A 20,946-nucleotide genomic window follows, 5' to 3' on the forward strand; every position below is an offset into this window, starting at 1 on the left:
TCTTACATTGTTAAAAAAAAAAGTAAAATAAATAATAACTAAAAATGAAAGGCGTGTCATTTTTGTGCGGTCTGGTTTATTTGTGTTTCCTTGGTAATAGAGAAGTAGTCATCTCTGCTGTGGGGATTAAGTCCAGATACCTGACAGTTCCTTTCATTCCGAATATTTGTGGACTTGATCCCAGCCTAAGGCCTGTGTGTCATCACTGTTGCAATGCAGAGGAGCTCTGAATAGCTTTCGGCATGATTTTAGTTAAACTTTCTTTACGAGAAGGTAGTTTAAACTACAAATATGGGTAATCCTTGACTTAGAACCATTCATTTAGCTACCCTTCAATGTACAGGTAGTCCTTGATTTACAACAGTTCGAAGTTACAGTGGCACTGAAAAAAGTGACTTAGGACTGTTTTTCACACTTATGATCATTACAGCATTTCCAAAGTCACGTTCGGATGCTTGTTACTAACCTAACAACTGCAGTGATTCACTTCACAAATGTGGCAAGAAAAGTCATAAAATGGGGAAAACTCACTTAACAAATTTCTCACTTATCAACATAAATTTTGGGCTCAATTGTGGTCGTAAGTTGAGGACTACTTGAACAATAGCATTGAAAAAAATGATTTATGACCAGTTCTCACACTTATGACACTTGTAGCATACCCAGGCTCACTCGATCAAAATTTGAGCACTTAGCAACCAGCATTTATCTATGGTGGTTGCACTTTCCCAAGATCATGTGATCACTTGCGAACTTCCCAGCCAGCTTCCGACAAGCAAAGCCAATGGAGAAAGCCAGATTTTCTAATTGGGTATGACTCACTTAACAACCACCTTGCTTAGCAACAGAAATTCTGGTACTAATTTTGATTGTAAGTCGAGGACTACCTATGGTATAAACTCAATTCCTAGCAAAGAATGCTCTGTATCAGCGTTTCTCAACCTCACCTACTTTTAAGATGCATCCCAAGGCGGAGATGGCCAGGGAATTCTGGAAATTGAAATCCATGCATCTTAAAATGGTCGAGATTGAGAAACACTGCTCTATCTAGTTATTTACTGATCTTTGCAACTAGGTAAAGGTTCCCCTCGCACATATGTGCTAGTCGTTCCCTACTCTAGGGGGCGGTGCTCATCTCCGTTTCAAAGCCGAAGAGCCAGCACTGTCCGAAGATGTCTCCGTGGTCATGTGGCCAGCATGACTAAACGCCAAAGGCGCACGGAACGCTGTTATCTTCCCACCAAAGTGGTCCCTATTTTTCTACTTGCATTTTTTTATATGCTTTCGAACTGCTAGGTTGGCAGAATCTGGGACAAGTAACGGGAGCTCACCCCATTAGACGGACTGAGCCACCGCGTCCCTCTATCTTTGCAACTGGGAGGCAGCTTATAGAAAAGGAAAACACAGAAATGGATTTATGACATGTACTAACAGGCGCTGCTAGACAATGGGGAATGTGAATTGCTAAATCAACATCTTGCAGGGTGTAGCATCTAACTAAACAATAGTGCTCAATAAAACTGAGGGCAATCGCATATTGGGTGATATAGTTGGTGTATAAATCGCACAACTGATGTATGTTTGGTTGCTATTTCCCTAGGCTTACTAGCAGCTACACCAGGTTCACTTCTCCAAGTGCAATGGGGACTTCCAGGTTCACTATTCGGTCCTTGTACTTTTCCAATGTATATAGGCAAGAGAGCTTTTGGAAAAGTTGCTTTTCATATCCTTCCATGTTGCATTTGCTAAAATGTTTCTCTTCTATACAACAATTTCTAGACTTCTTGCATTCTACAAATTGTCAGCTCTGAGCAAACCTTCCCCAGCTGCCTTAATCAACTTTCTCCTTCCTAGGGTCTCCTCAAATAAAGTAGTAAATGACAGATTATTAATTGCATTTCCCTCCCCCCCCCCAGATTAAATTTCATGTTACTGCTAAAATAGCTTTACTTCTCATCAGTCCTATACGCCTGGTTATGTCTAGGATTATACAAGTGTGGAGAGTATACAGGATGGTCTTGAAAGACAGAAGGAAGATCTGTTACCAAGGCAACAATCAGACAAGTGTGGCCTGAGTCCAGGCCAAAAAAGAGATTTACAAAAGCACCTCAGACAATTCTCCCACTCCCCTCTCTGTTCACATAAAGATAGAAGAGGGAGGCACAAGATTTAGTTATTGTAGCTATTTTAATAAAAGTAGATTTAGCCTCATTTGGTATCTGTTTTTAATCTGGTCTACTTTATGAGGCAAACAACTGGTGAACTGCCAAGTATGAAATTTTATAGAGTTAAAACTAATTTGGATTTTAAAAATTCAAGAGCAAATTGAAAGCTTGGGAAGCTGAATCTGAAATAAGCAACCCCAATACAGTAGCTTTAATGTTCCAGTCCAGATCACAAACTTAAAAGTACTCCCTCCCTCCCTCCCTCCCTCCCTTTCTTTTTTTCTCTTTCTTTCTTTCTTTCTTTCTTTCTTTCTTTCTTTCTTTCTTTCTTTCTTTCTTTCTTTCTTTCTTTCTTTCTTTCTCTCTCTCTCTCTCTCTCTCTCTCTCTCTTTCTTTCTTTCTTTCTTTCTTTCTTTCTTTCTTTCTCCTCATTTTTAAATTGATTTTAAGTAACTATGGCATCTCTTTGGATCTGCACATGCTGGACATTTTTCATACCAATTACTTGGGGAAATCTCTTTTTCAATTTTCTCTCTAAGATTTTGCAATACTTGTAATTTTCATTCTTGCCATCCTGAAAGGAATAATGGATTTCATATCAATTTCAAACAATTTCCTGAAAGGTGTTTGCTTTTTAAAATTTTTAAAAGATCTTGTACATGAATGCAGAAATGCATTTGTCCAAAATTAAAGCTACATATGTTTTCGCTTCAGTAACTGTAGCTCCCATTATACATGTCCATATGCATAATATGATGTATAATAAGATATTTCTGTACTCGTCAGTATTATGAAGAGTTAAATATGATCTGTTTAAACTTACATTCAGTAGTTAATATCTTAGCTTCAACCTTCCCATAACTCCACCACTCATATTGAGTTTCTGGAAAACATTAACATCTCGAATAAGAAACTGTAGTTCTTAGTACCGTGATTAGCTGCCATTGTTAGTAATCTGGATTACTTTCTCTTAATTTTCATTAATATAGCTTTCACAACATTTGAATCAGTTAACTTTCTGCAACAGCCATAGCATTGAACATCATGATGAGAAGCATGTGTGCCTCTTGCAGTCCTGAAAAATGTGATCAGTTGTTCTCTCAGCTGGTGGGTCGCTTTTGACTCTCATAGTGGGCAGAGATGAACATAAAGAGGATGCACGTTACTGCCTGAATCCCACCTAGGAGGAAGAAATAATAATCCATCCGACATTTGTTGATGTTTCCTAGACAAGAAAGAGAGAGCAAGAGAGCCTTTAGAATACAGCAGCAGAAAGATGTCTTCTTGCATTCTGCAGCCCTCACAGGTCCAGGAATCCTTTGTGTACAACAGTCTTTTGACAACACATTTTAAAATAATTTTCTCAAGGTCTCCTCCAGGCTACCTGCCATTACCACAAGATGTTCGACTTTGCTGGAGAACAGTGAAAGCTCTTTAAATGGCTTCTCCATTCTCTTTAGTGGAGGAAGGGGGCTAAAGGATATGGCAGATGCTCACCGAAATCATCTGGGCAGTGCATCCAACCACTGGTTGGCAGGGAGAGTAAACTCAGGAGGCCAGATCCTAAAAGAGATCCAACTCCAGAAATGAAGAAGAAAAGACCCATGATTGCTCCTTGCATGGTTCTGGGAGCTTCAGAATAGGCAAATTCCAGCCCTGGAAAAGTAGGAAAAAAATCAAAGGATTAACAACCTAGAGGAGCACATTCAAAGTAGGTTTGAAGGATAGTTCAAGGCTTCTGAAGTCATGATGAGAACTCTGTGCTTTTTCATCTTTTGGTGCAACTAGCTGCACTATATTTGGATCAGGAAATTCTGGTTTAATGCTGATATAGGAACAACAAGGTCAATAAAGCCTTCTTCCCTGGCTTACCTGAAATGCTGGCAAAGATTTCACTGATTCCAATGAGTAAATATTGAGGGATTTGCCAGAAAATGGAGAGTGGGGCTGCAAAGTATTCATCTTTCCCAATTCTTTGCGTGATTGTCTGGTTGTTGTTCACATATTGTAGCCGCTTAGTTTCCAGGAAACCTAGATAGGAGAAAAGCATTTGGACCCAGAATAAGATATTGTGAAGAACATTCTCATAGATGAGGCAGGTTTTTAAAAATTAGAAAATAAGTGGTCGTATCTTTGTTATATTAGGTATAAAATATTTACTATAGGTATAAAAATACTTACTAGACAACCCATGTCCCATTGGGTTATTGTTTCAGAGATATTTCCTTACCCTAAACAGAAATACGGTGAAAAGGGTGGACAAAAAGCAGGATCCTGTCAGCTTGCTTCCCCTTTTGAGTTTCCATGTGCAAATCTGGCAGGGAGCATTGGAAACCTCCCTTCCCTCCCTTTCCCTTTCCTTCTCTGCAGGCAGATAAGTAACTGCTGATGGGTGAGGGAGCGAGGAAGGGATTGTGAGACTGGCTGGAAAACTGTTTCAGAACTTTGAAAATGAAGATCATGTGACCTCAATAGTAGCCCAGCAGTGCAGCAGCAGCCAGTAACACTAAAGTTGTCACGACTTCCCCAAATTTCATTCCCTCTGGAGTCGTAGATTTTAGACATCATCTGTAAATTAGCCCATATGAGGTAACCGTGGTTCAAAAATTATTTCCCTATGATGCACTGTTTCGCCCAGTTAAAAGCCATGATGAGAGTTTAGTAGTATATAGATTAAAGTATCTCTAACCAACAATAGTAAATCCTGTTTAAAAAGGAGCCACATGAAGCACTTCACACTTCAGTATACTCTGCGGGCCAGAGGTGGGTTTCAGCAGGTTCTGACCAGTTCTGGAGAACTGGAAGCGAAAATTTTGAGTAATTCGGAGAACCGGTAGTAAAAATTGTGACTGGCCCCACCCCCATCTATTCTCTGCATCCCCAGGCCCAGCTGGTCGGGAGGAAATGGGGATTTTGCACTAACTTTCCCCTGGAGTGGGGTAGGAATGGAGATTTTACAGTATTCTTTCCCTGCCACGTCCACCAAGCCACGCCCACAGAACCGGTAGTAAACAATTTTGAAACCCACCACTGCTGTGGGCTGATCCTCTCCTCAGCTTTAATTTGGTCCAGAATTTGTTCTTATTTCAGTCTATGGTACAATGAGTAACCATCTCCAAAGCTACTATTTGAAAGTACCTGTTTTCTTTCACTTTCTCAAGTGTCCAGACTGCAGAACCACTAACAACTTTTCAGAACAATATCGAGACAGACCATTCAAAATTTTAACTGGAAACCAGGACACTGCTCTCTTCACATCCCCCACATAAAAGCACATGAAGAACTAGAAGAACAGATTATGTTTGGCAAAGATGAGGGCTGTAGACTTGGGGTGGTGATGGGGTTCAAGGAGATCACTGGAATATCCTCGGAACAGCTATGGGCTGTCATCAGGGACAGGATGGGATGCCAGGCACTTGAACATTCAGTCCCTGGAGGGTATATAACTATGTTGGCTTAAATGTTAATGATCAAGATTTTTAATTACTGAGGCACAGACAGTACCGTACAGAATGAAGGCATTGTTTCCCTTGAGTCAGGCACCTATTAACTACTTGATTGATTGACTACATTTTTATACTGCCAGACTTAAAAAAAACCTAACTCCTTACATTATACATGATACCTCAAAAAAAAAAAAAAGATTACAAATCAAGGTAAGGTAAATGAAGAACTATAACAATATAAGTGCATCATGATGACTATTCCCTGTACAAATCTCCTCAGGACTGCTTTGTTCTGGAAGGCCAATAATGAAGGAAGTAGCCTAATTTTCAGAGGAAGATTATTCCATAATATGGGATTTGCAATTATCCATGAGCCTTCAACTTGTGAACTTAGGATGCATTAAAAGATGTTGATAGTGCTGGGTGAGCTAGCTACTTCTATAGAGAAAAGGAATCCTGTATGTACCCTGGTGCCAAGCGTTACAAGGGTTTTATTATAGGTCAAAAATAGCACTTTGAATTGCACCAGGAAAGCTACCGGTAACTAGTGCAGTAACCGTAAAACAGATGTTAGCTGATTACAGTAATTTTGATTTGCTAATACACAGGCTGCTGTATTTTTCAAGGAGATGTAGATCTGATTACAGTAAACCAAATTGGGGCAACAGTGTCAACAATTACATGAGTAGCATTTTCATACAATGCAGAAATGGTTTGCATTGCCATTTTTGAGGTGCAGAAGTGAATGTAGCTAACATTTCATTTAGCTGTAAGGAGAAATGGGTTTGTAAAGCTTTGTTTGCTCTAAAATACAAAGAAGAAAGCAAGAAGATGGAAATAAAAAGAAAAAACAAACACAAACAAGAGGAAAGGAAGAAACAAGAGGAAATTAGATGTTTGTTTTTTTTTTAGCATTGCATTAAACTTTGACTACATAGAATAATATTAGCCCATCTTTCCTTTATGTCAATAGAAAGCTAATTCAGAAATAGATGAATATGTATCATATCATTAACTGGTTTCTTTTGTATATCCAGTGAGACATTGTTTTCCATTGTTTTTGTAGCCTGTCATTGGTAGAACTACTTTCGATGCCATCTCTGCCTTTCAAATACAACTTATTCCATATATGTCATTACTCCCACAACATCTTTTGGATAGTCTATCCATAGAAGCAAACATTACTATTGACATTGTTGATACTAACTTCTGATTCCATTTTTCAAAAGTGTCCATCAGTATTTTCAATGTTTTAATGTTTTCTTTCATTTTACAAATCCCAATTAATTAGCTGGCTCATGTATTTTTCTTCTTTAACAAAAATCTTTAGTTCCCTCTAGTGTCTAATTTTTAAAATTGCTTATCTTTATTATGACTTGCTAAAAGTCCAAACAAATCTATTTCCTTTAGGAAGGACTCTTTACAATTACAATTAATTAAATTTAAAAAGTGATTAGAAAAGAAAATTCATGAACCTAGTGTCCTTTAAAGGGCAAAGATCACATTTATGAGTAGGATGACTATTCTTGTTGTCTTTCAGTTCTCAAAAACTACTGGGGGCTACTATCTTGTGGTCTTCTTGTGAGGAGCAACTATTCAGAGTGCATGTGGATGATGTCCCATCCTGTCTTTGTCCAGAGGGGTTCTGAAGAGCTGGTCTACTCATTGACTCTTTGTTGTTTGCTGCAGCCATTGGCCCAGGTTTTTGTGGAGCCATCTTCAGTCTGCCATTTCTTCCTCTGGAAACTCTTTTTATAGCTCATTTTGAAACAAAATATCTGATCCTGTGGGGACCTCTTGCTGGTTCTCTTTCATCATAACATAATTTCTTTACAGCATCCTATACCTGATAAATTCAGTTCTTCATACATTAACTGCTGATTGAAATCCTACTTTCCATAGTACTTGTAATGTTTTCAGTGCATAAGTCAATGTTACATTAGCAGATTTAAGCTTTATTCATCTTCCCAAAACCATATTAACAAATGTATGATTATTAACAAATCTATGTATATCAACCTAAAACTGGACGATCATGGGACAAACCCATACCATATATTTAAGTATCTCCTCCATAATTTTATACTTGTAGAATTATGAAGTTGGTAGACAGTTTTTTTTCTAAATATTCTCTGATGGGTGCAATAAATATGAAAAAAATTCTTTTGTTGAATTAAATTTATCTTACAATTATAGGAAACAACATTGTTTATTTAATTTTATTCCAAACTTCTCATAAATAACCAATAACCATCTTAGTAAACTTTTTAAATACTATGCATTCTATATACTGTATATACTGTACATTCAAAATTATTCAAAACAATTTTAGTACTAACAGTCACTCAAGTATAATATATGCAGCTATTGGAGTTGGATCAAATTATGAAATTAGAAAATTTAATTGAATGAATGGTCATTCTGCAGCTTTATACATTACAGATTGTTAGAAACTTTTTTCCTCTTAGGCTAATTATTTTAAGATATTTTTAAAATGTTCAGACAACAAATAATAAACTGATTTTTACAAATATCCAGAGACAGGTTAAAGTCTATCAGGAATACATAATAGCTATTCCAATTAATTGAATAACTTCATAATTTATTAAATGATTATGTATGGTGCATTAATCACTTTTGGTTTAGACCATTCATTCTAAGCAGGATTTGCTAAGTTTTCCTCGAGGCCCATTTATTGGCAAAAGCCAATATGTCAGGCCAGGCAAACCAGGTCATGACCAAATCATGGCTGGTGTTTCTTTTTTTAACATCTTAGCCTCTGCTTTAGGGGTAAGTAATGTCAGGTTAGTACAAGGTTATGAATGAAGTCCTTACCTGCTAATAGGACTGAGCCAAGGCCAAAGATCATGCCTAGGGCCATTCTTCTCAGTGCTGATGGCAACAGCTTTTTCTTTGCTAGGAATGGGTCTATCACCCGGTCCTTCAATGGAATGAGGATCAACAGAACCACTACATTGGCTAGAAGGAGCCAGGCATCTGGAAACTGAAGAAAGAGTGAGGAAAAGAATGTAAATATTATTCTGCATCCCCACCCTATTGGCCTTCCGAAAAGTGGTGAAGACCTGGCTTTTCCGGCAGGCCTGGGGCCGTTGATCTCGCTCTTGTGATGTGGCAAGGTCCGGCCATGAATGGCGTGAATGAGTTTTTAATGTTTTTAATTTTTAAATGTTTTTTTTATAATGATTTTTTAAAATGTATTGTGAGCCGCCCTGAGTCTTTGGAGAGGGGCGGCATATAAACTGAATAAATTAAATTAAATTAATTAAATTAAATCTATGGCAGGGGTGTCAAACTCACGTCATCAGGCGGGGTCACATGATGTATTAGGACTTTCCCCCCCTTTGCTAAACTGGGCCTGGGCGTGGGCGTGGCTAATGCATAACACATTCGACCCGCAGACCAGGAGTTTAACAGCCCTGATCTATGATAACCAAGGCCTATGATCTTAACTAACTATGACATACGCAGTTGGTCAGGAGATTTCTCTCTGCTTACAAAACTAGGCGTTGGGTTTGGATTCTTGGAGTCGAAGAAAATTGAAAGGATCTGTTTCACACAGCTTCATTCCACAATCACTTTCCTTCTACCCAACAGAGCTATTTATTTGTTAACACATCTACATCTGGTGGTGGCCCTTTATGTGAGCTGTTGGACACATAGAGCTTCTCCATCAGAGGGACCTTTATTATGATTTCAGAGGGCCAACATACTTCTGAATGACTGAACGAAACTTTTTAGAACATAACAACCCAATCCGATTGGCTCACCTGCTCCATAGCTTACCATATAGATAGTATCTATGGTTGCTGAGAGTGCACTGTTATTCATATAACTATTTTGAAAGAAGTTGGGGATGGAGAGATGGAGACCCTGCAAGTAGTAGGTTGACTGCATCTAAAATAAAATAGAAAGTGATAGTGTTAAAGAAATAAACACAAGACCTAAATGTTTTTCTATACAGAGCTTTCCTATAATAAAATAACATACACTAAACCTGGCAAATCTGAGACATGTCAAACCAATTCCCATATTCTCTCAGTTAATATGTCCATTGGTTATGGTGGCTGGAGATGATGGGGACTGAAGCTTAAAATATTAGAAAGGCATCTGTTTGGGGGAAAATTAATGTTCTTATCCTATATCTTTAACAGAGGACCCTATCCATCTTCATGGAGCAGTGAGTCTTATTATCTACACGCTTCACATGGTAATGTCCTGTCATAGGGTCTTAGTAATATCATAACATGGGTAATTAGATATGGCAATTATGACATAGGATGATCTGGAAAGTACCCGTGATGGCGAACCTATGGCACACGTGCCAGAGGTGGCACGTAGAGCCCTCTCTGTGGGCATGTGCACCATCACCAGCTGCTCTTCTGGTTTTTGCGGGCATCAGAGCGCCGGAAAATGACCTTGAAATCGCCCAGAAAACAGCCCCAAAACAGGCTGTTTTTTGGGCCTTTTTTGGGCCATTTTTCAGGCTGTTTTTCAGGCTGTTTTTGGCCTGAAAAACACCCCCAAAACATCCTGAAAAACGGCCTGAAAAATGGCAAAAAAAAAAAAAAAAAAGGCATGTGCGCGCCGGCCAGCTGGTATTCGGGTTTTTGGCGCTCTGGTGCTTGCACATGCACGTATATGCACACATGTTCCAGTTTGGGCACTCAGTGCTGAAATGGTTCGCCATCACTGGTTTAGACTATCAACTACCGACTATCAACAGTTTAGACTATAGATCTCCCAGTCTCCCAGTTTGTAGGTTAGCACCTTAACCATGAGACCCAAATGGCGATTGGCCCATTTTTCTAATATATCAAGATAATTTGAATTTTGTCTTTAGAATCAGTCATCCCATCTACTTCCTATATCATCTGTTATCTAATTGATGTTTTACAAGACGAGAAATTAAATAAACATCTATCTATCTATCTATCTATCATCTATCTATCTATCTATCTATCTATCTATCTATCTATCTATCTATCTTATCCACATTACTATATATTCTGTTTGATTTTCACTTATCGGTAAGTGTTTTGTGCATCATCACACAGGTTGTTCTGCTGGCATTCCTCTCCCCCTCCCCTCATTTTCTTCCATTTGGAATGGTTGTGATTGCACTTTTAGTATTTCTGTTTCTAGGAACTCTTATTCATCCTGATTGCCTCCTCTGATGAGTTTCTTCTACCAAGGAAGCATACTTATATTTGCTAAAATATGTGGAAATCTAAAGTATGTAGTCATTTTTTATTTTGGTTTATCACTCTTGCCTTAGCTTTCTTCTTTTTCTGAACCTTTCCTTATACAAGTTGCATTTCAACAAACACCTTTTAGTTCTCATTGCTCGCTCACTCACTTCTATCCTGGCTGCCTTATATTTTTTCTACAGTTTCTGCAACAGTCTCTGCTTACTCAGCAGGAAGCACTCAATCGTTCACAATGAGCAGCTAACTATTTTCAGGACACATCATTTGCAATCAACAGCTACTTAAGAGATGACCTTTTCAACCCATATAGCTGAGCAACACTGTCCCTACAGCTCTCCTTTCTCCATTCTGATGAACCCTATTGCCAAAATAGGGGGAGAAAGTGCTTAAGGATAATCCAGGGCAGTTTTGCCATCTTCTTCTTTTCTTCATTCATGTATCTCTTTAGAATAATTGCTTCTAAATTTTCTTGGCAAATGAAATTCATTGCATAACAAGGATTTACAATTCTTTAAAAAAAAAAAGACTATAGAAAAAACAGACCTTTTTTTGTTTTTTTAAGTGCACATTTCATTCAGTTTATTGCAATCATTTATCAATTTTATTGCTGTGCTATAATAGCAAACAGGCATCAGGGGAGAAATGAAAGTGGCAGACTTCTCTTTCTCTAACCAATCTTTCACAACGATTTAGAACGCCTAAAACCTGGCAGGTTGATAGTATTGAGGTGGATCTGCCTACTATTTATTCAGTGGGTTTAATTTGAATTGCACATGGACTGAAGCCTAATGGAATCTGTCTTCCTGCTAACAATTGGGCGGAATTTATCTGGGGGAAAGAACCAAGCTATTTTCATGTTCAGCATGATCAGGCTAGATAGTGCGCGGGATTCTCTTTGAAGATTAAGTAAAATCATGGCTATATGAAGTAAATAAATAAACATGTTGATATAAAGGTTGTTTTTCTACCCAGAAAAAAAATCTACCCCAAATTAGCCTTTCAGGTGAATGATTTATCCAAAAAATTTTAAGAATAAAAAAAAATGTTTTCACTTCTTAGTATAGGACTCATCTTAATGCCAACAGTATCATTCAATAGAAGCATGGCAACCCTTTCTTCAAATATCCAGAAGAAAGTATGTACAGTAAAATAATTGCATTTTGGTTGACTATCTTATAAGTAATTCCCTAAGGGGCAGGAATATCCTGCCACACCAATGAATGTTTCATTAAAATGCTTTTTTTTTCTTTGAAAGACTTTCTAAAGGAAATGTTCTTTTGTGAAATTGAATGAGTAATGATAGAAAAATAACACACACAAAGGGAAGGTTCTTTTCCTGGCATGAGTTGAAATCTTTTTTTCTACTTGTCTAAAAGATTATCTCTTGCTTTTTTTTTTCTTCTATCTCTCTCTCTAGACAAAATTTCAAAGATCAAACTTGAATTGCCATGAATGTGCAGTCTACAGAAAGCACTAACCACCCCAGGATTCACATTGAATATACAGGCTGCCACCTCAAAATTACGATGTTAATTGTCCTTCACCAGTACATTACTGAAATTGACCATACAAAAAATGCATGGGATAGAAAAAGCGCATAACAAGGACTGAAGGCTGTGTTTCCCCGAAAATAAGACCTGGTCTTATATTTGTTTTGCCACCACAAAAGGCACCAGGTCTTATTTTGGGGGGATGTCTTCCACTGACTCACCTCACAGCAGCCCCCGGCCTCCATTTCCTGTCAGAGGGCTTCAGAAAAGGCCTCTGCAGCCAAGAAACAGGCTCTGGATTGATGCATGTGACATCCCAGCCTCGTTTCACTGTCAAGAGGCCTTCAGGAAAGGCCTCTGCAGCCGATAAAAGAGTTCCAGATTGACGCACGTGAGGCCTGGCTGCAACTGTCTGAAGGTAAGTACCGGTAGGGCAGCTCCACCCCCCATCCCCACCCTAACGTGATTTTTATACGTGTGCTCGCCCCATCCCTTGCACCCTGGAGTGGGTGGGGTCTTAAGTAGGACTAATTTTGGGGTAGACTTATATTGGGCGCACATGTAAAAATCAAGCTAAGATCTTATTTTCAAGATAGGTCTTATTTTCAGGGAAACACGGTATTAGGCTCAGTCTTTGGCATTTCCTGGAAATATGAAAACCAGTTTTCTGAACCACTGGACACAACCTAACATTAGAATACACATCTTCCAACTGGGCAACATTATACTTTCCCAAACCCTCAAAACTGTTCCTGCAGTTGCCTTTGAGTGCAGGAAGTGGCACAACCAGCCTGCACAAAATTCCATACTTAATAAGGGCAAACCAATTCCAGTCCTCAGAGCCTTGTTTATCCCAAGGCCTGCCCTGGGGCACAGTCAGACAGCATGCTGAAGTGATACCCACCAATCCTTGAGCCAGCAGAATATTATGTTTTAGTATAAAATTTCCTTGGAACAATAGTTATAGCCATCTGCCAGGTTACCCCACTAACATGTTGCAGCAGATGTGAAGTGCTCCATACCTATGACCCAGTTAATCAGGCAGCACTTTGTATTTTTACACATCTCTAAGGTTGAAAGGACTATTTTTTTGGGGGGGAGGGATACAAATGTATCTAAACTGTCTACTAAAAAAATGATTTTAACATTTCTGAAGGTGCTACCTCTTTTCTGAGGCACCTGTGAGACACAGAGTCATCTAATAATTGCATTAACCTGCAAAGAAGAAAAATGCATCTGTTTGAATTTCTTTTTCACTGAAATCAACATCAAGAGCCTTCTCTGGCGATCCCCTGGGGTGAAACTTGCAAATGGTGAGGAGAGAACATTTCTAAATGGCCCTGCAATCAGGGAAGGCTTGCCCAAAGAAGCTGCTTGTTGGCCATTTTGGGGGGGGGGGGGTAATTTTGTTGCTAGGCAACTCCCTTAAACGGTTAAAGTAAAAGGCTTCTTCTGATGCTGGATTTTTGCTGCCATCCTTGCACATCTTCAGTTTTAACAAGTTCATTTTTATGCTATTACTGTTTAATCTTACTGTACAATTGCGTGTGGATAAATAGATAGTGGGGAAAGATGGAATATAAATCCCTAAATAAATACTCAGTAAATGCTTACTATTAAAATGCAAATTAAAACTGGCATCCTCCTCAGATTCCCAGCTAAATGCTCCCTCCCAGAACACTACAAGCCCCTGTGCTTCCCTCTGCTGCTGGCATTATTGCCCATCAGTCAGGGCATCTTCCCATATGAAAGAAGGAGTGCCCCGTAGGGTGGCTACCTGGAAATAAACCATCCAATAGGGGATGAGAGTCAGCATAACTGGCAGGATCTTTGCCAGCACATGGAGGTTGGGGGCATGTTCACAGGATGACCCCACAGGCCGGTTGCTTTCCCTTGAAAGGGGATTGGGTCCGTCTGCTTCCAGCAGGGGATTCCTTGCCCTGTAAAGAAAAGGGAGGAAGGAAGATGTTGGGTCTAAAACAGCTTTCCCCAAAATGGAGAGCCAGCTCCTAGATGGGTCAGATTACATATCCCATAATCCATAGCCAGCTGGAACCTGTTGTCTGATCACCAGAGGGCACCAGACAGAGAACAGATTATTTCAAGTTATAATGAACCCCTCCCCCACCCAAAAAACCCCTACTTACATCCTGGAATTGAAATTCCAATGTCCAGGGCTCCCACCTGGTCATGCGATGAAATTTTGGGTGTTTGGCATCCAGCCTACATTTATAGCTGTTTGAAGCACCCTGCGGTCAAGTGACTGCAATTTATAACATTTTGGCCAGAAACCAGCATTTATTTCCAATGTTTGGCCAATGTTTGTTTATTTATTTTATTTGTTCATCAAACATGTATAAGATAACAGATATAAGTATAAACATGATTATGAATACAGTATAAGGATACAAATAAATGGGGAGAGTAGGACTGGGACGATAGGCACATTGGTGCACTTATGCACGCCTCTTAGGAATGGGGTGAGGTCAACAGTAGATAGTCTTTGTGTAACATCTGCCGTATTTGCTTAATGACCCCCACAAAAAAGTTTATAACATCGGGTTTGATCATACGGTGCCCCCTTTAATGACCATCATATCTTATGATTGAAACTGTTGGCTCAATTATAGCAGTAAATTGAGGACTATCAGTAGAATTGATTGCCCAGGCAAAGGCGATTGAAAGCTTATCATGAATAATGAGAAAATATTCAGAAGTGGCTCAGGCAGACACCTCCCTAGTTCACTGAATTATTAAAAAAAAAAGGAGGAAGAAAAGATACATTGCAATCAGCCTGCCGGTGGAGCTGATTTCCTGATCTGATTTACCTAGTGGGGCCAACACAGTGATAATGAATTGGACTGGCACTGGGGAGACACAGATTCAATTCCTAGTGATGGAAACTCTTTTCCTTAGCTCAATCTACCCCAAAGGGTAACTGTTGTGGGGAAAATAGTAGAAGGAACTTGGTACACTGCTAGGGGCTCCTGAAGGAAAGGCAATTAGATCTTATAAATAAGTATTTAAACCTTGTTAGCGAAGGGAGCAATTCTCTTCCTACTGTTCACGCTGTCAGAGAAACCTCATGGGGGAAGGACATTGCTCAGTAATTTGGTTCATGATTCGAATGCAAAAGTTTCATCTAGCAATTCTGCTCACAGCTGGGAAAATCTAAAATTCTAGTAAAGGAGCCACCAGTTATAACAAGTAATGTTTTTCCTGAGCTGGATGGACCACTGCTCTGACTCAGCTCTCAGACCCTGAGGTATGGTATGAAGTTTAGCCAGTTTGTTGAATAAACCACAATTTGCCTGGATCACGCAGAATGCTAAGCCGTAAATGCATTGTCTGGATTTACCCATTGGGACCTGCCAAAACAACCTCTGACTGCCTCACCCCAACATATTATTGCCTTTGGCAGTACACAAGGCCTAGCAATGGAATGCAGCTTCTTATGTGCCTGGTGAGAGAGGAGTCTGCACTACTTCTCCTAATAAAAACTTAGCAAACTCAAGATATGTGGACTTCAACTCCCAAAATTCTGGGAGTTGAAGTCCACATATCTTAAAATTGCTAAGGTCAGGAAACACTGTCCTAATGCAATTTGCAGATTTCCTCCCCCTTATTTGATGCCTCTTCATCTATAATTTCCAATCATCAAATCCAAATAATAATAGAACAGATCTCTCTCTCCACCCATGATTTAACCGTGGAGTTTCATTCATCCATTTAAGCAAATTAGAAAATAAAAGAAATTATTAGTTCATGACTTTAACACAATATAGTCCAGCTGCAGGATGAGGTGAGATATTCCTTAAACTGGTAAAATGGGCTACATTCTTTCAAGTTGCAGTTAAAGGTAAAGGTTCCCCTCGCACATATGTGCTAGTCATTCCTGACTCTAGGGGACCGTGTTCATCTCCGTTTCAAAGCCGAAGAGCCAGCAGTTAGGGATTGCCATTTTATAATGCTTCCTCATGTATGTTTGTTTGTTTGTTTTAAATAGTGCCCTGCAAGCAGAAAGCAAAATCCATTAGTATTTAGACTAGATTGCACCCTGTCTTTTTTTGGTGACAATCCACAAGGAGTTCTTTGGATATTCCATTTGCACCATAAAAATAGTAAAGTCTGTATTTACTCAGGAGTTCTACAATTTCCTTCTCCTGGACATGCACCCAAGTCATTACAATTATTTGCAGGGAGAGTCACAGGTTTAAGATGTGTATGGCCCAGTCCTAAATTCAGCGAAGCCAAATTACTTCAAAGGCCTTGTCCAAGCAGATGGAAATGCACTGCTGAGATTCATTCAGTTCCAATGCATGAAGATTGCTGCTACCACAGAGGGGACACTAATCCCACACAGGCCATCAGAAATATATGGCAGCCAAAAAGCCACCTTGTGTTCTGCCCCAGCTAAGGACCCCAAAGAACGCAGCACACACAAAGTCTGTACAAACCTTAGTTTACTAAATTAAATCAGTCTTTTTCAAACAAAGGCTGTCAATTAACTTTCTTAACAGCCTACAAGAATCCAAAGAATAAAGAATCGTAATCTTACTATGGTTGGCAGAAAGCCCAGAAGCAATTTGCAGAGAACTAAGATCAAGATGCGAAGGACAGTGAACGAATTTGTTCCCTGTAAATTGCCTCAGTCGTCATCCTTCCTTAAATAGGCTAAGGGAGTGGCCAATTAGCCCCAAGCCTTACTCTCGAGGAGACCTCCTCCTGAGGAGCCACTCCTGCCTTTTGGCAGCTCTGCGCACCCGTGCATCGAGAAGAGGCTTCTCCTCTTCTTCCTCTTCACTTATGGGAGCTTCTAGAGGTTCTGAAGGCTCTGGCTGAATCCCCACCTCTGGCACCAATCTTCTCCAGCCTCCTCATTGTCCGACTTGAGTGCCAGCTGCACAGGCTGCTGGCGCAGCACCACACCAGCCTCCTAGCTGTCGGAATCAGCTACTAGCTGCACAGGCCGCTGACGGGCCACAACACCTTGTGCAAAGAGGCCTCTGTTTGCCTTACCTGATTTTTGTGGTCACTTTCTGCAATGCTTTGCCACAACAGCTGTTCTGGAGAGCCAAATACAACATGGTGAGGACTCGACTGCCAGCAGCTGGCTTTGTGACAAAGATGGGGGCAGCCAGAAGGAAGATTACAAGGGCCAGGGCCAGGCAGACAGCAGGAATGGCATAACCAATCAGGAAGTCCACATTCTGTTGGATGAAGGCAATCACCAGCAGCGAAAGGACAGCCCCAATGTTAATGCTCCAGTAGAACCAGTTGAAGAAACGTCGGGTAGCTTCCTGGCCACGGTCTGTCACCTGCAATGAAAAAGAAAACAAAACAGAAAGAGAGAGAACGAGAACAGAATGAGGCTTGATTCTCCTGAATTAGTCCTTAATATGCTAAGCCCAGCAAGAATTGTCCAGTTAGTTATTTTTCTCTTTATCTCTCCTCTCCTCTCCTCTCCCTTCTTGCATCCAGATATAAAGCATGTCCAGATTAGTAAACATTTATATAATTTAGCAATTTTTGTCAAATTATTGGTATGTACAGAATGGCTATAGAGAGCGCCACTGCTAAAAAAGAAAATGAGAATATGCGTGAACCTCTCTCATTTTTTATCCCCTGGGAAAAGAAATGAGTCTGTATTGCACAGTACAAAAAGCAGCAGTTCTTTGCATATGGAAAAGTATGGAAGCCCACGTCTGATAAAGAAAAGGATAATTGTTGGCTGATGGGCAAGAGAAGGAATGGTGGGTGGGTATTAAAACCTTCCTTTTCCAAGTGGCACTGTTCTTCCAGCTGTGGAGGTAATAAGTGGCACTGAAAACAGGTCCTTGGCCTTGCTTGTACTTTACACAACAGAGTCATATGTTTGTGTGTTTGTTTGCATGATATTGCCTTCATATTGTCTACAGGTTGTGTATGAAACAACTTTAAACCTTTATTAGATATACTGGTCTTAAAGCAGTATTCCCCCCCACCCTTCCAACATTATCCCAAGGGGTGTAAAATCTCTCATGCCTTGCCACACACTAGCAATAGTCAGCTATTGTGGATCTTATCAAAGGCATGCTGGGAAGTAGAGGCACACCCTCTGGGCATCTTCCTCATCCAGAGTTAGTCTTCTCCATTAACACTTTGTTTCCTGAGTTCCTTTTAGAGCAGTCATCTCCCCATCTTCCATTCTGATTTGACACCAGCTTCTCCCCCAGCTTCCAACAAGACAGATGACAAAAGAACAGACCACCAACATTTTATTTAGAATAAAGGAAGTGTATTCTTCCTTTAGGCACCCCAGGTCTCCCCTGTTCCTGCTGCTGTGCTCTGATCAGTGGATATTTTTCCCACTGATGATCTGAAAGGAACAGGAACAAAGCACAACTGTCAGCAGTGATCGACCCCACAGGCATCTATAGAAACGGCAAGGGGGACAAGTAACAAAATGTGGGTCCTCCCGACATAAATCCCGTGACCTATATACTTCCATCAGACCTCAGAAGGCAACCATGGAGATCATTTCATGATGTCATTATACACGTATTGTCATTTTGCTGTAATATTGGTTTGTGTCAATTGGGAAATACACCATTTGGATGTGACTCAGAGGCGGGTTAGAGATTGACGCAAGGGACAGCAAATTGACTGACAACATAAGGCCACTGTTTTAATTAAATAGTGGGGAACGACCCTTGTGAATTGAAAAAGAGAAATAAATGAATAACTTCAGGATTTCTGGAAGCAATGAAAAATTAGCATTTCAGAAGTGCTACAGGACTTCTGATTTTCAAAGGAAAAAAACCCTATCATTCTGCTTAACGGTTGTCCCTGTTTCCACACAGCAGGTTAACCACTGATTATGTTCATTGTTTCCCCATTGTTTTACGGGAAGTTTACTGGGTGCTCTTCTTTCCCCCACTCTAAAGATTTTTGTTTTGGTCATATGATCCCCAGGATTCCTCCAAGGCTGTTAATCTCTCTCACTTCTGCATTAAGGGTGTTGCTACTTTAACTACCTGGCCTAGAGATCATTTTGATGGGGAGGAGAGAATCATGACATTATGATTGCTAACATTCTTGAGTTCTAAAACTCTTTTGTCCCTCAGAGCTTTGCCAGCCACCAAGGCTTGCCTTTTCAATCCCGGGTACAATTCCTTTAATTTTCAGAGGCCTTTTCTATCTTTGGCTAATTAAACCAAAATAGTACTGTGTCTTCCTTTAGTCTTACTGCTTTGAACTTTATTTAGATGGCAATAATTAGAAAAAGGCTTTCAAAAAATATGTCACAACTATCTGAAATCAGTAAACGCGAAACAATAAAAGACGTTACATTACATCAAAACACATTTTTAAGGTAAAACCCTGAGGCTTATTGGGACAGAATCATCCCAACAACCCAATGAAAAATTTAGTAATAATTCCAAATTGCTTGCCTTGAAATAAAGAAAGGATAAATCCGAGAGATTATCTCTTACCTGATTGGCACCAAATGGAATGAGATTGGCTTTGACGGAGCTGATGCCAAGAGCCAGGATCAGCAGACCAGTGTACAGGAGAGGGGCGCAATATGGACTTGGCAGCTCTTGTTTACACTCTGACATGTCACCTTGGCATGAAGGCTGTATTGGGTATGATGGCATCTCTCCACACAACCAGAGGCGCCCCTCCTGTGAGGCCACCGTGGGCAACAGGCATGCTGAGACAAGGTACAGCAGGAAGCTGAAGACAATAGTCCAGTAGTAGCCTAGGCAAGCATCGGCGAGCCAGCCCCCGATAGGCGAGAGCAGATAGGAGGCACCTATGAAGATCAAAACTGCCTGAGAAGCCTGGGAACCACCCCAGTTAAAGGTGCTGCTGTTGAGGTACAAGACAAGGTTGGAGACGATACCAAAGAAAGCTGCCCGCTCCAGGATCTCCACCAGCAACACAGCCAGACAGGCAGCCTTTCTGCCCTCAAAGAGAGATGGGGCTGGCCCATTGAGCTGGGATCCTTTCTGCTCTAACAGGGGATTGCACTCCTCTTCAGTTTGCCGAGAAGCCATGGTGGAGGCCCGATCTCAGAATCCTTGTTTTTGCTTCTCTATGGATCTTATTTCTTTGCCATTTCTCTCTGGACCTTTCTATGCTGGCTTTTATTTCCTGGTCTCTTCTCTTCTACAAAGCCTTTGAGTGCTGCATTCACTTCCCCATTTCTCCCCTCCAACACAAGCATCACATGAGCACTCATTTCCCTGAAAGGAAACATTCATGTTATTCTGACCAGGATGGTTTCCTTTTCAGGGGGGCCTTTTTCATGCTCCTGCCCCTTTTGCAGCGCCACCCCTTTTGCATCTGTGGCACACACACACACACACACACACACACACACACACACACAGGACCAAACTGCCATTTTCCTGTATGTCTATCAAGGCAGAACCACATGACCACATAGTTTTAGGTAGGACCAGCCAGCCCCAAGTGAATTGTCCCTAATGCGATCAGTCAAAAACCCTATACAGTTATTCCACAACTTCTGCAAAGATTTTTGCAAATATGGAAAAAAAGAATCAAGACAGAAAAAGATTCCCACAACATTTGTACTTTTATAAAACCCCATAAATGAATCAGGATGATA

General features: G+C 40.3%; 1 protein-coding gene across 1 annotated transcript; it reads right to left on the bottom strand.

Annotated features, from left to right (window-relative positions):
- Nucleotides 1-3,265: 3,265 nt before the first annotated feature.
- On the bottom strand, nucleotides 3,266-20,371 carry SLC15A3 (solute carrier family 15 member 3). Its single transcript, XM_070957312.1, has 8 exons — nucleotides 19,805-20,371; nucleotides 17,349-17,647; nucleotides 14,107-14,269; nucleotides 9,416-9,526; nucleotides 8,447-8,615; nucleotides 4,038-4,196; nucleotides 3,663-3,821; nucleotides 3,266-3,390 (listed from the first exon to the last, which is right to left on the bottom strand). The coding sequence occupies exons 1-8, from the start codon at nucleotides 20,369-20,371 to the stop codon at nucleotides 3,266-3,268; spliced, it is 1,752 nt and encodes a 583-aa protein (XP_070813413.1).
- Between the last annotated feature and the right edge of the window lie 575 nt (nucleotides 20,372-20,946).

The sequence above is a fragment of the Pituophis catenifer genome, unplaced genomic scaffold, assembly GCF_029215685.1.
Source record: "Pituophis catenifer annectens isolate HBS135680 unplaced genomic scaffold, rPitCat1.0.hap2 SCAF_1, whole genome shotgun sequence".
Taxonomy (NCBI): domain Eukaryota; kingdom Metazoa; phylum Chordata; class Lepidosauria; order Squamata; family Colubridae; genus Pituophis; species Pituophis catenifer.

What these genes read in the sequence shown, in the direction of transcription:
- SLC15A3 (XM_070957312.1), bottom strand. Translation starts at nt 20,371, where the DNA reads ATGGCTTCTCGGCAAACTGAAGAGGAGTGCAATCCCCTGTTAGAGCAG. An exon ending in TTCCATTTGGTGCCAATCAG is followed by an intron (nt 17,648 to 19,804) that starts GTAAGAGATAAT and finishes TTTTCATTGCAG; the next exon opens with GTGACAGACCGTGGCCAGGA. An exon ending in ATTGGATGGTTTATTTCCAG is followed by an intron (nt 9,527 to 14,106) that starts GTAGCCACCCTA and finishes ATTTTATTTTAG; the next exon opens with ATGCAGTCAACCTACTACTT.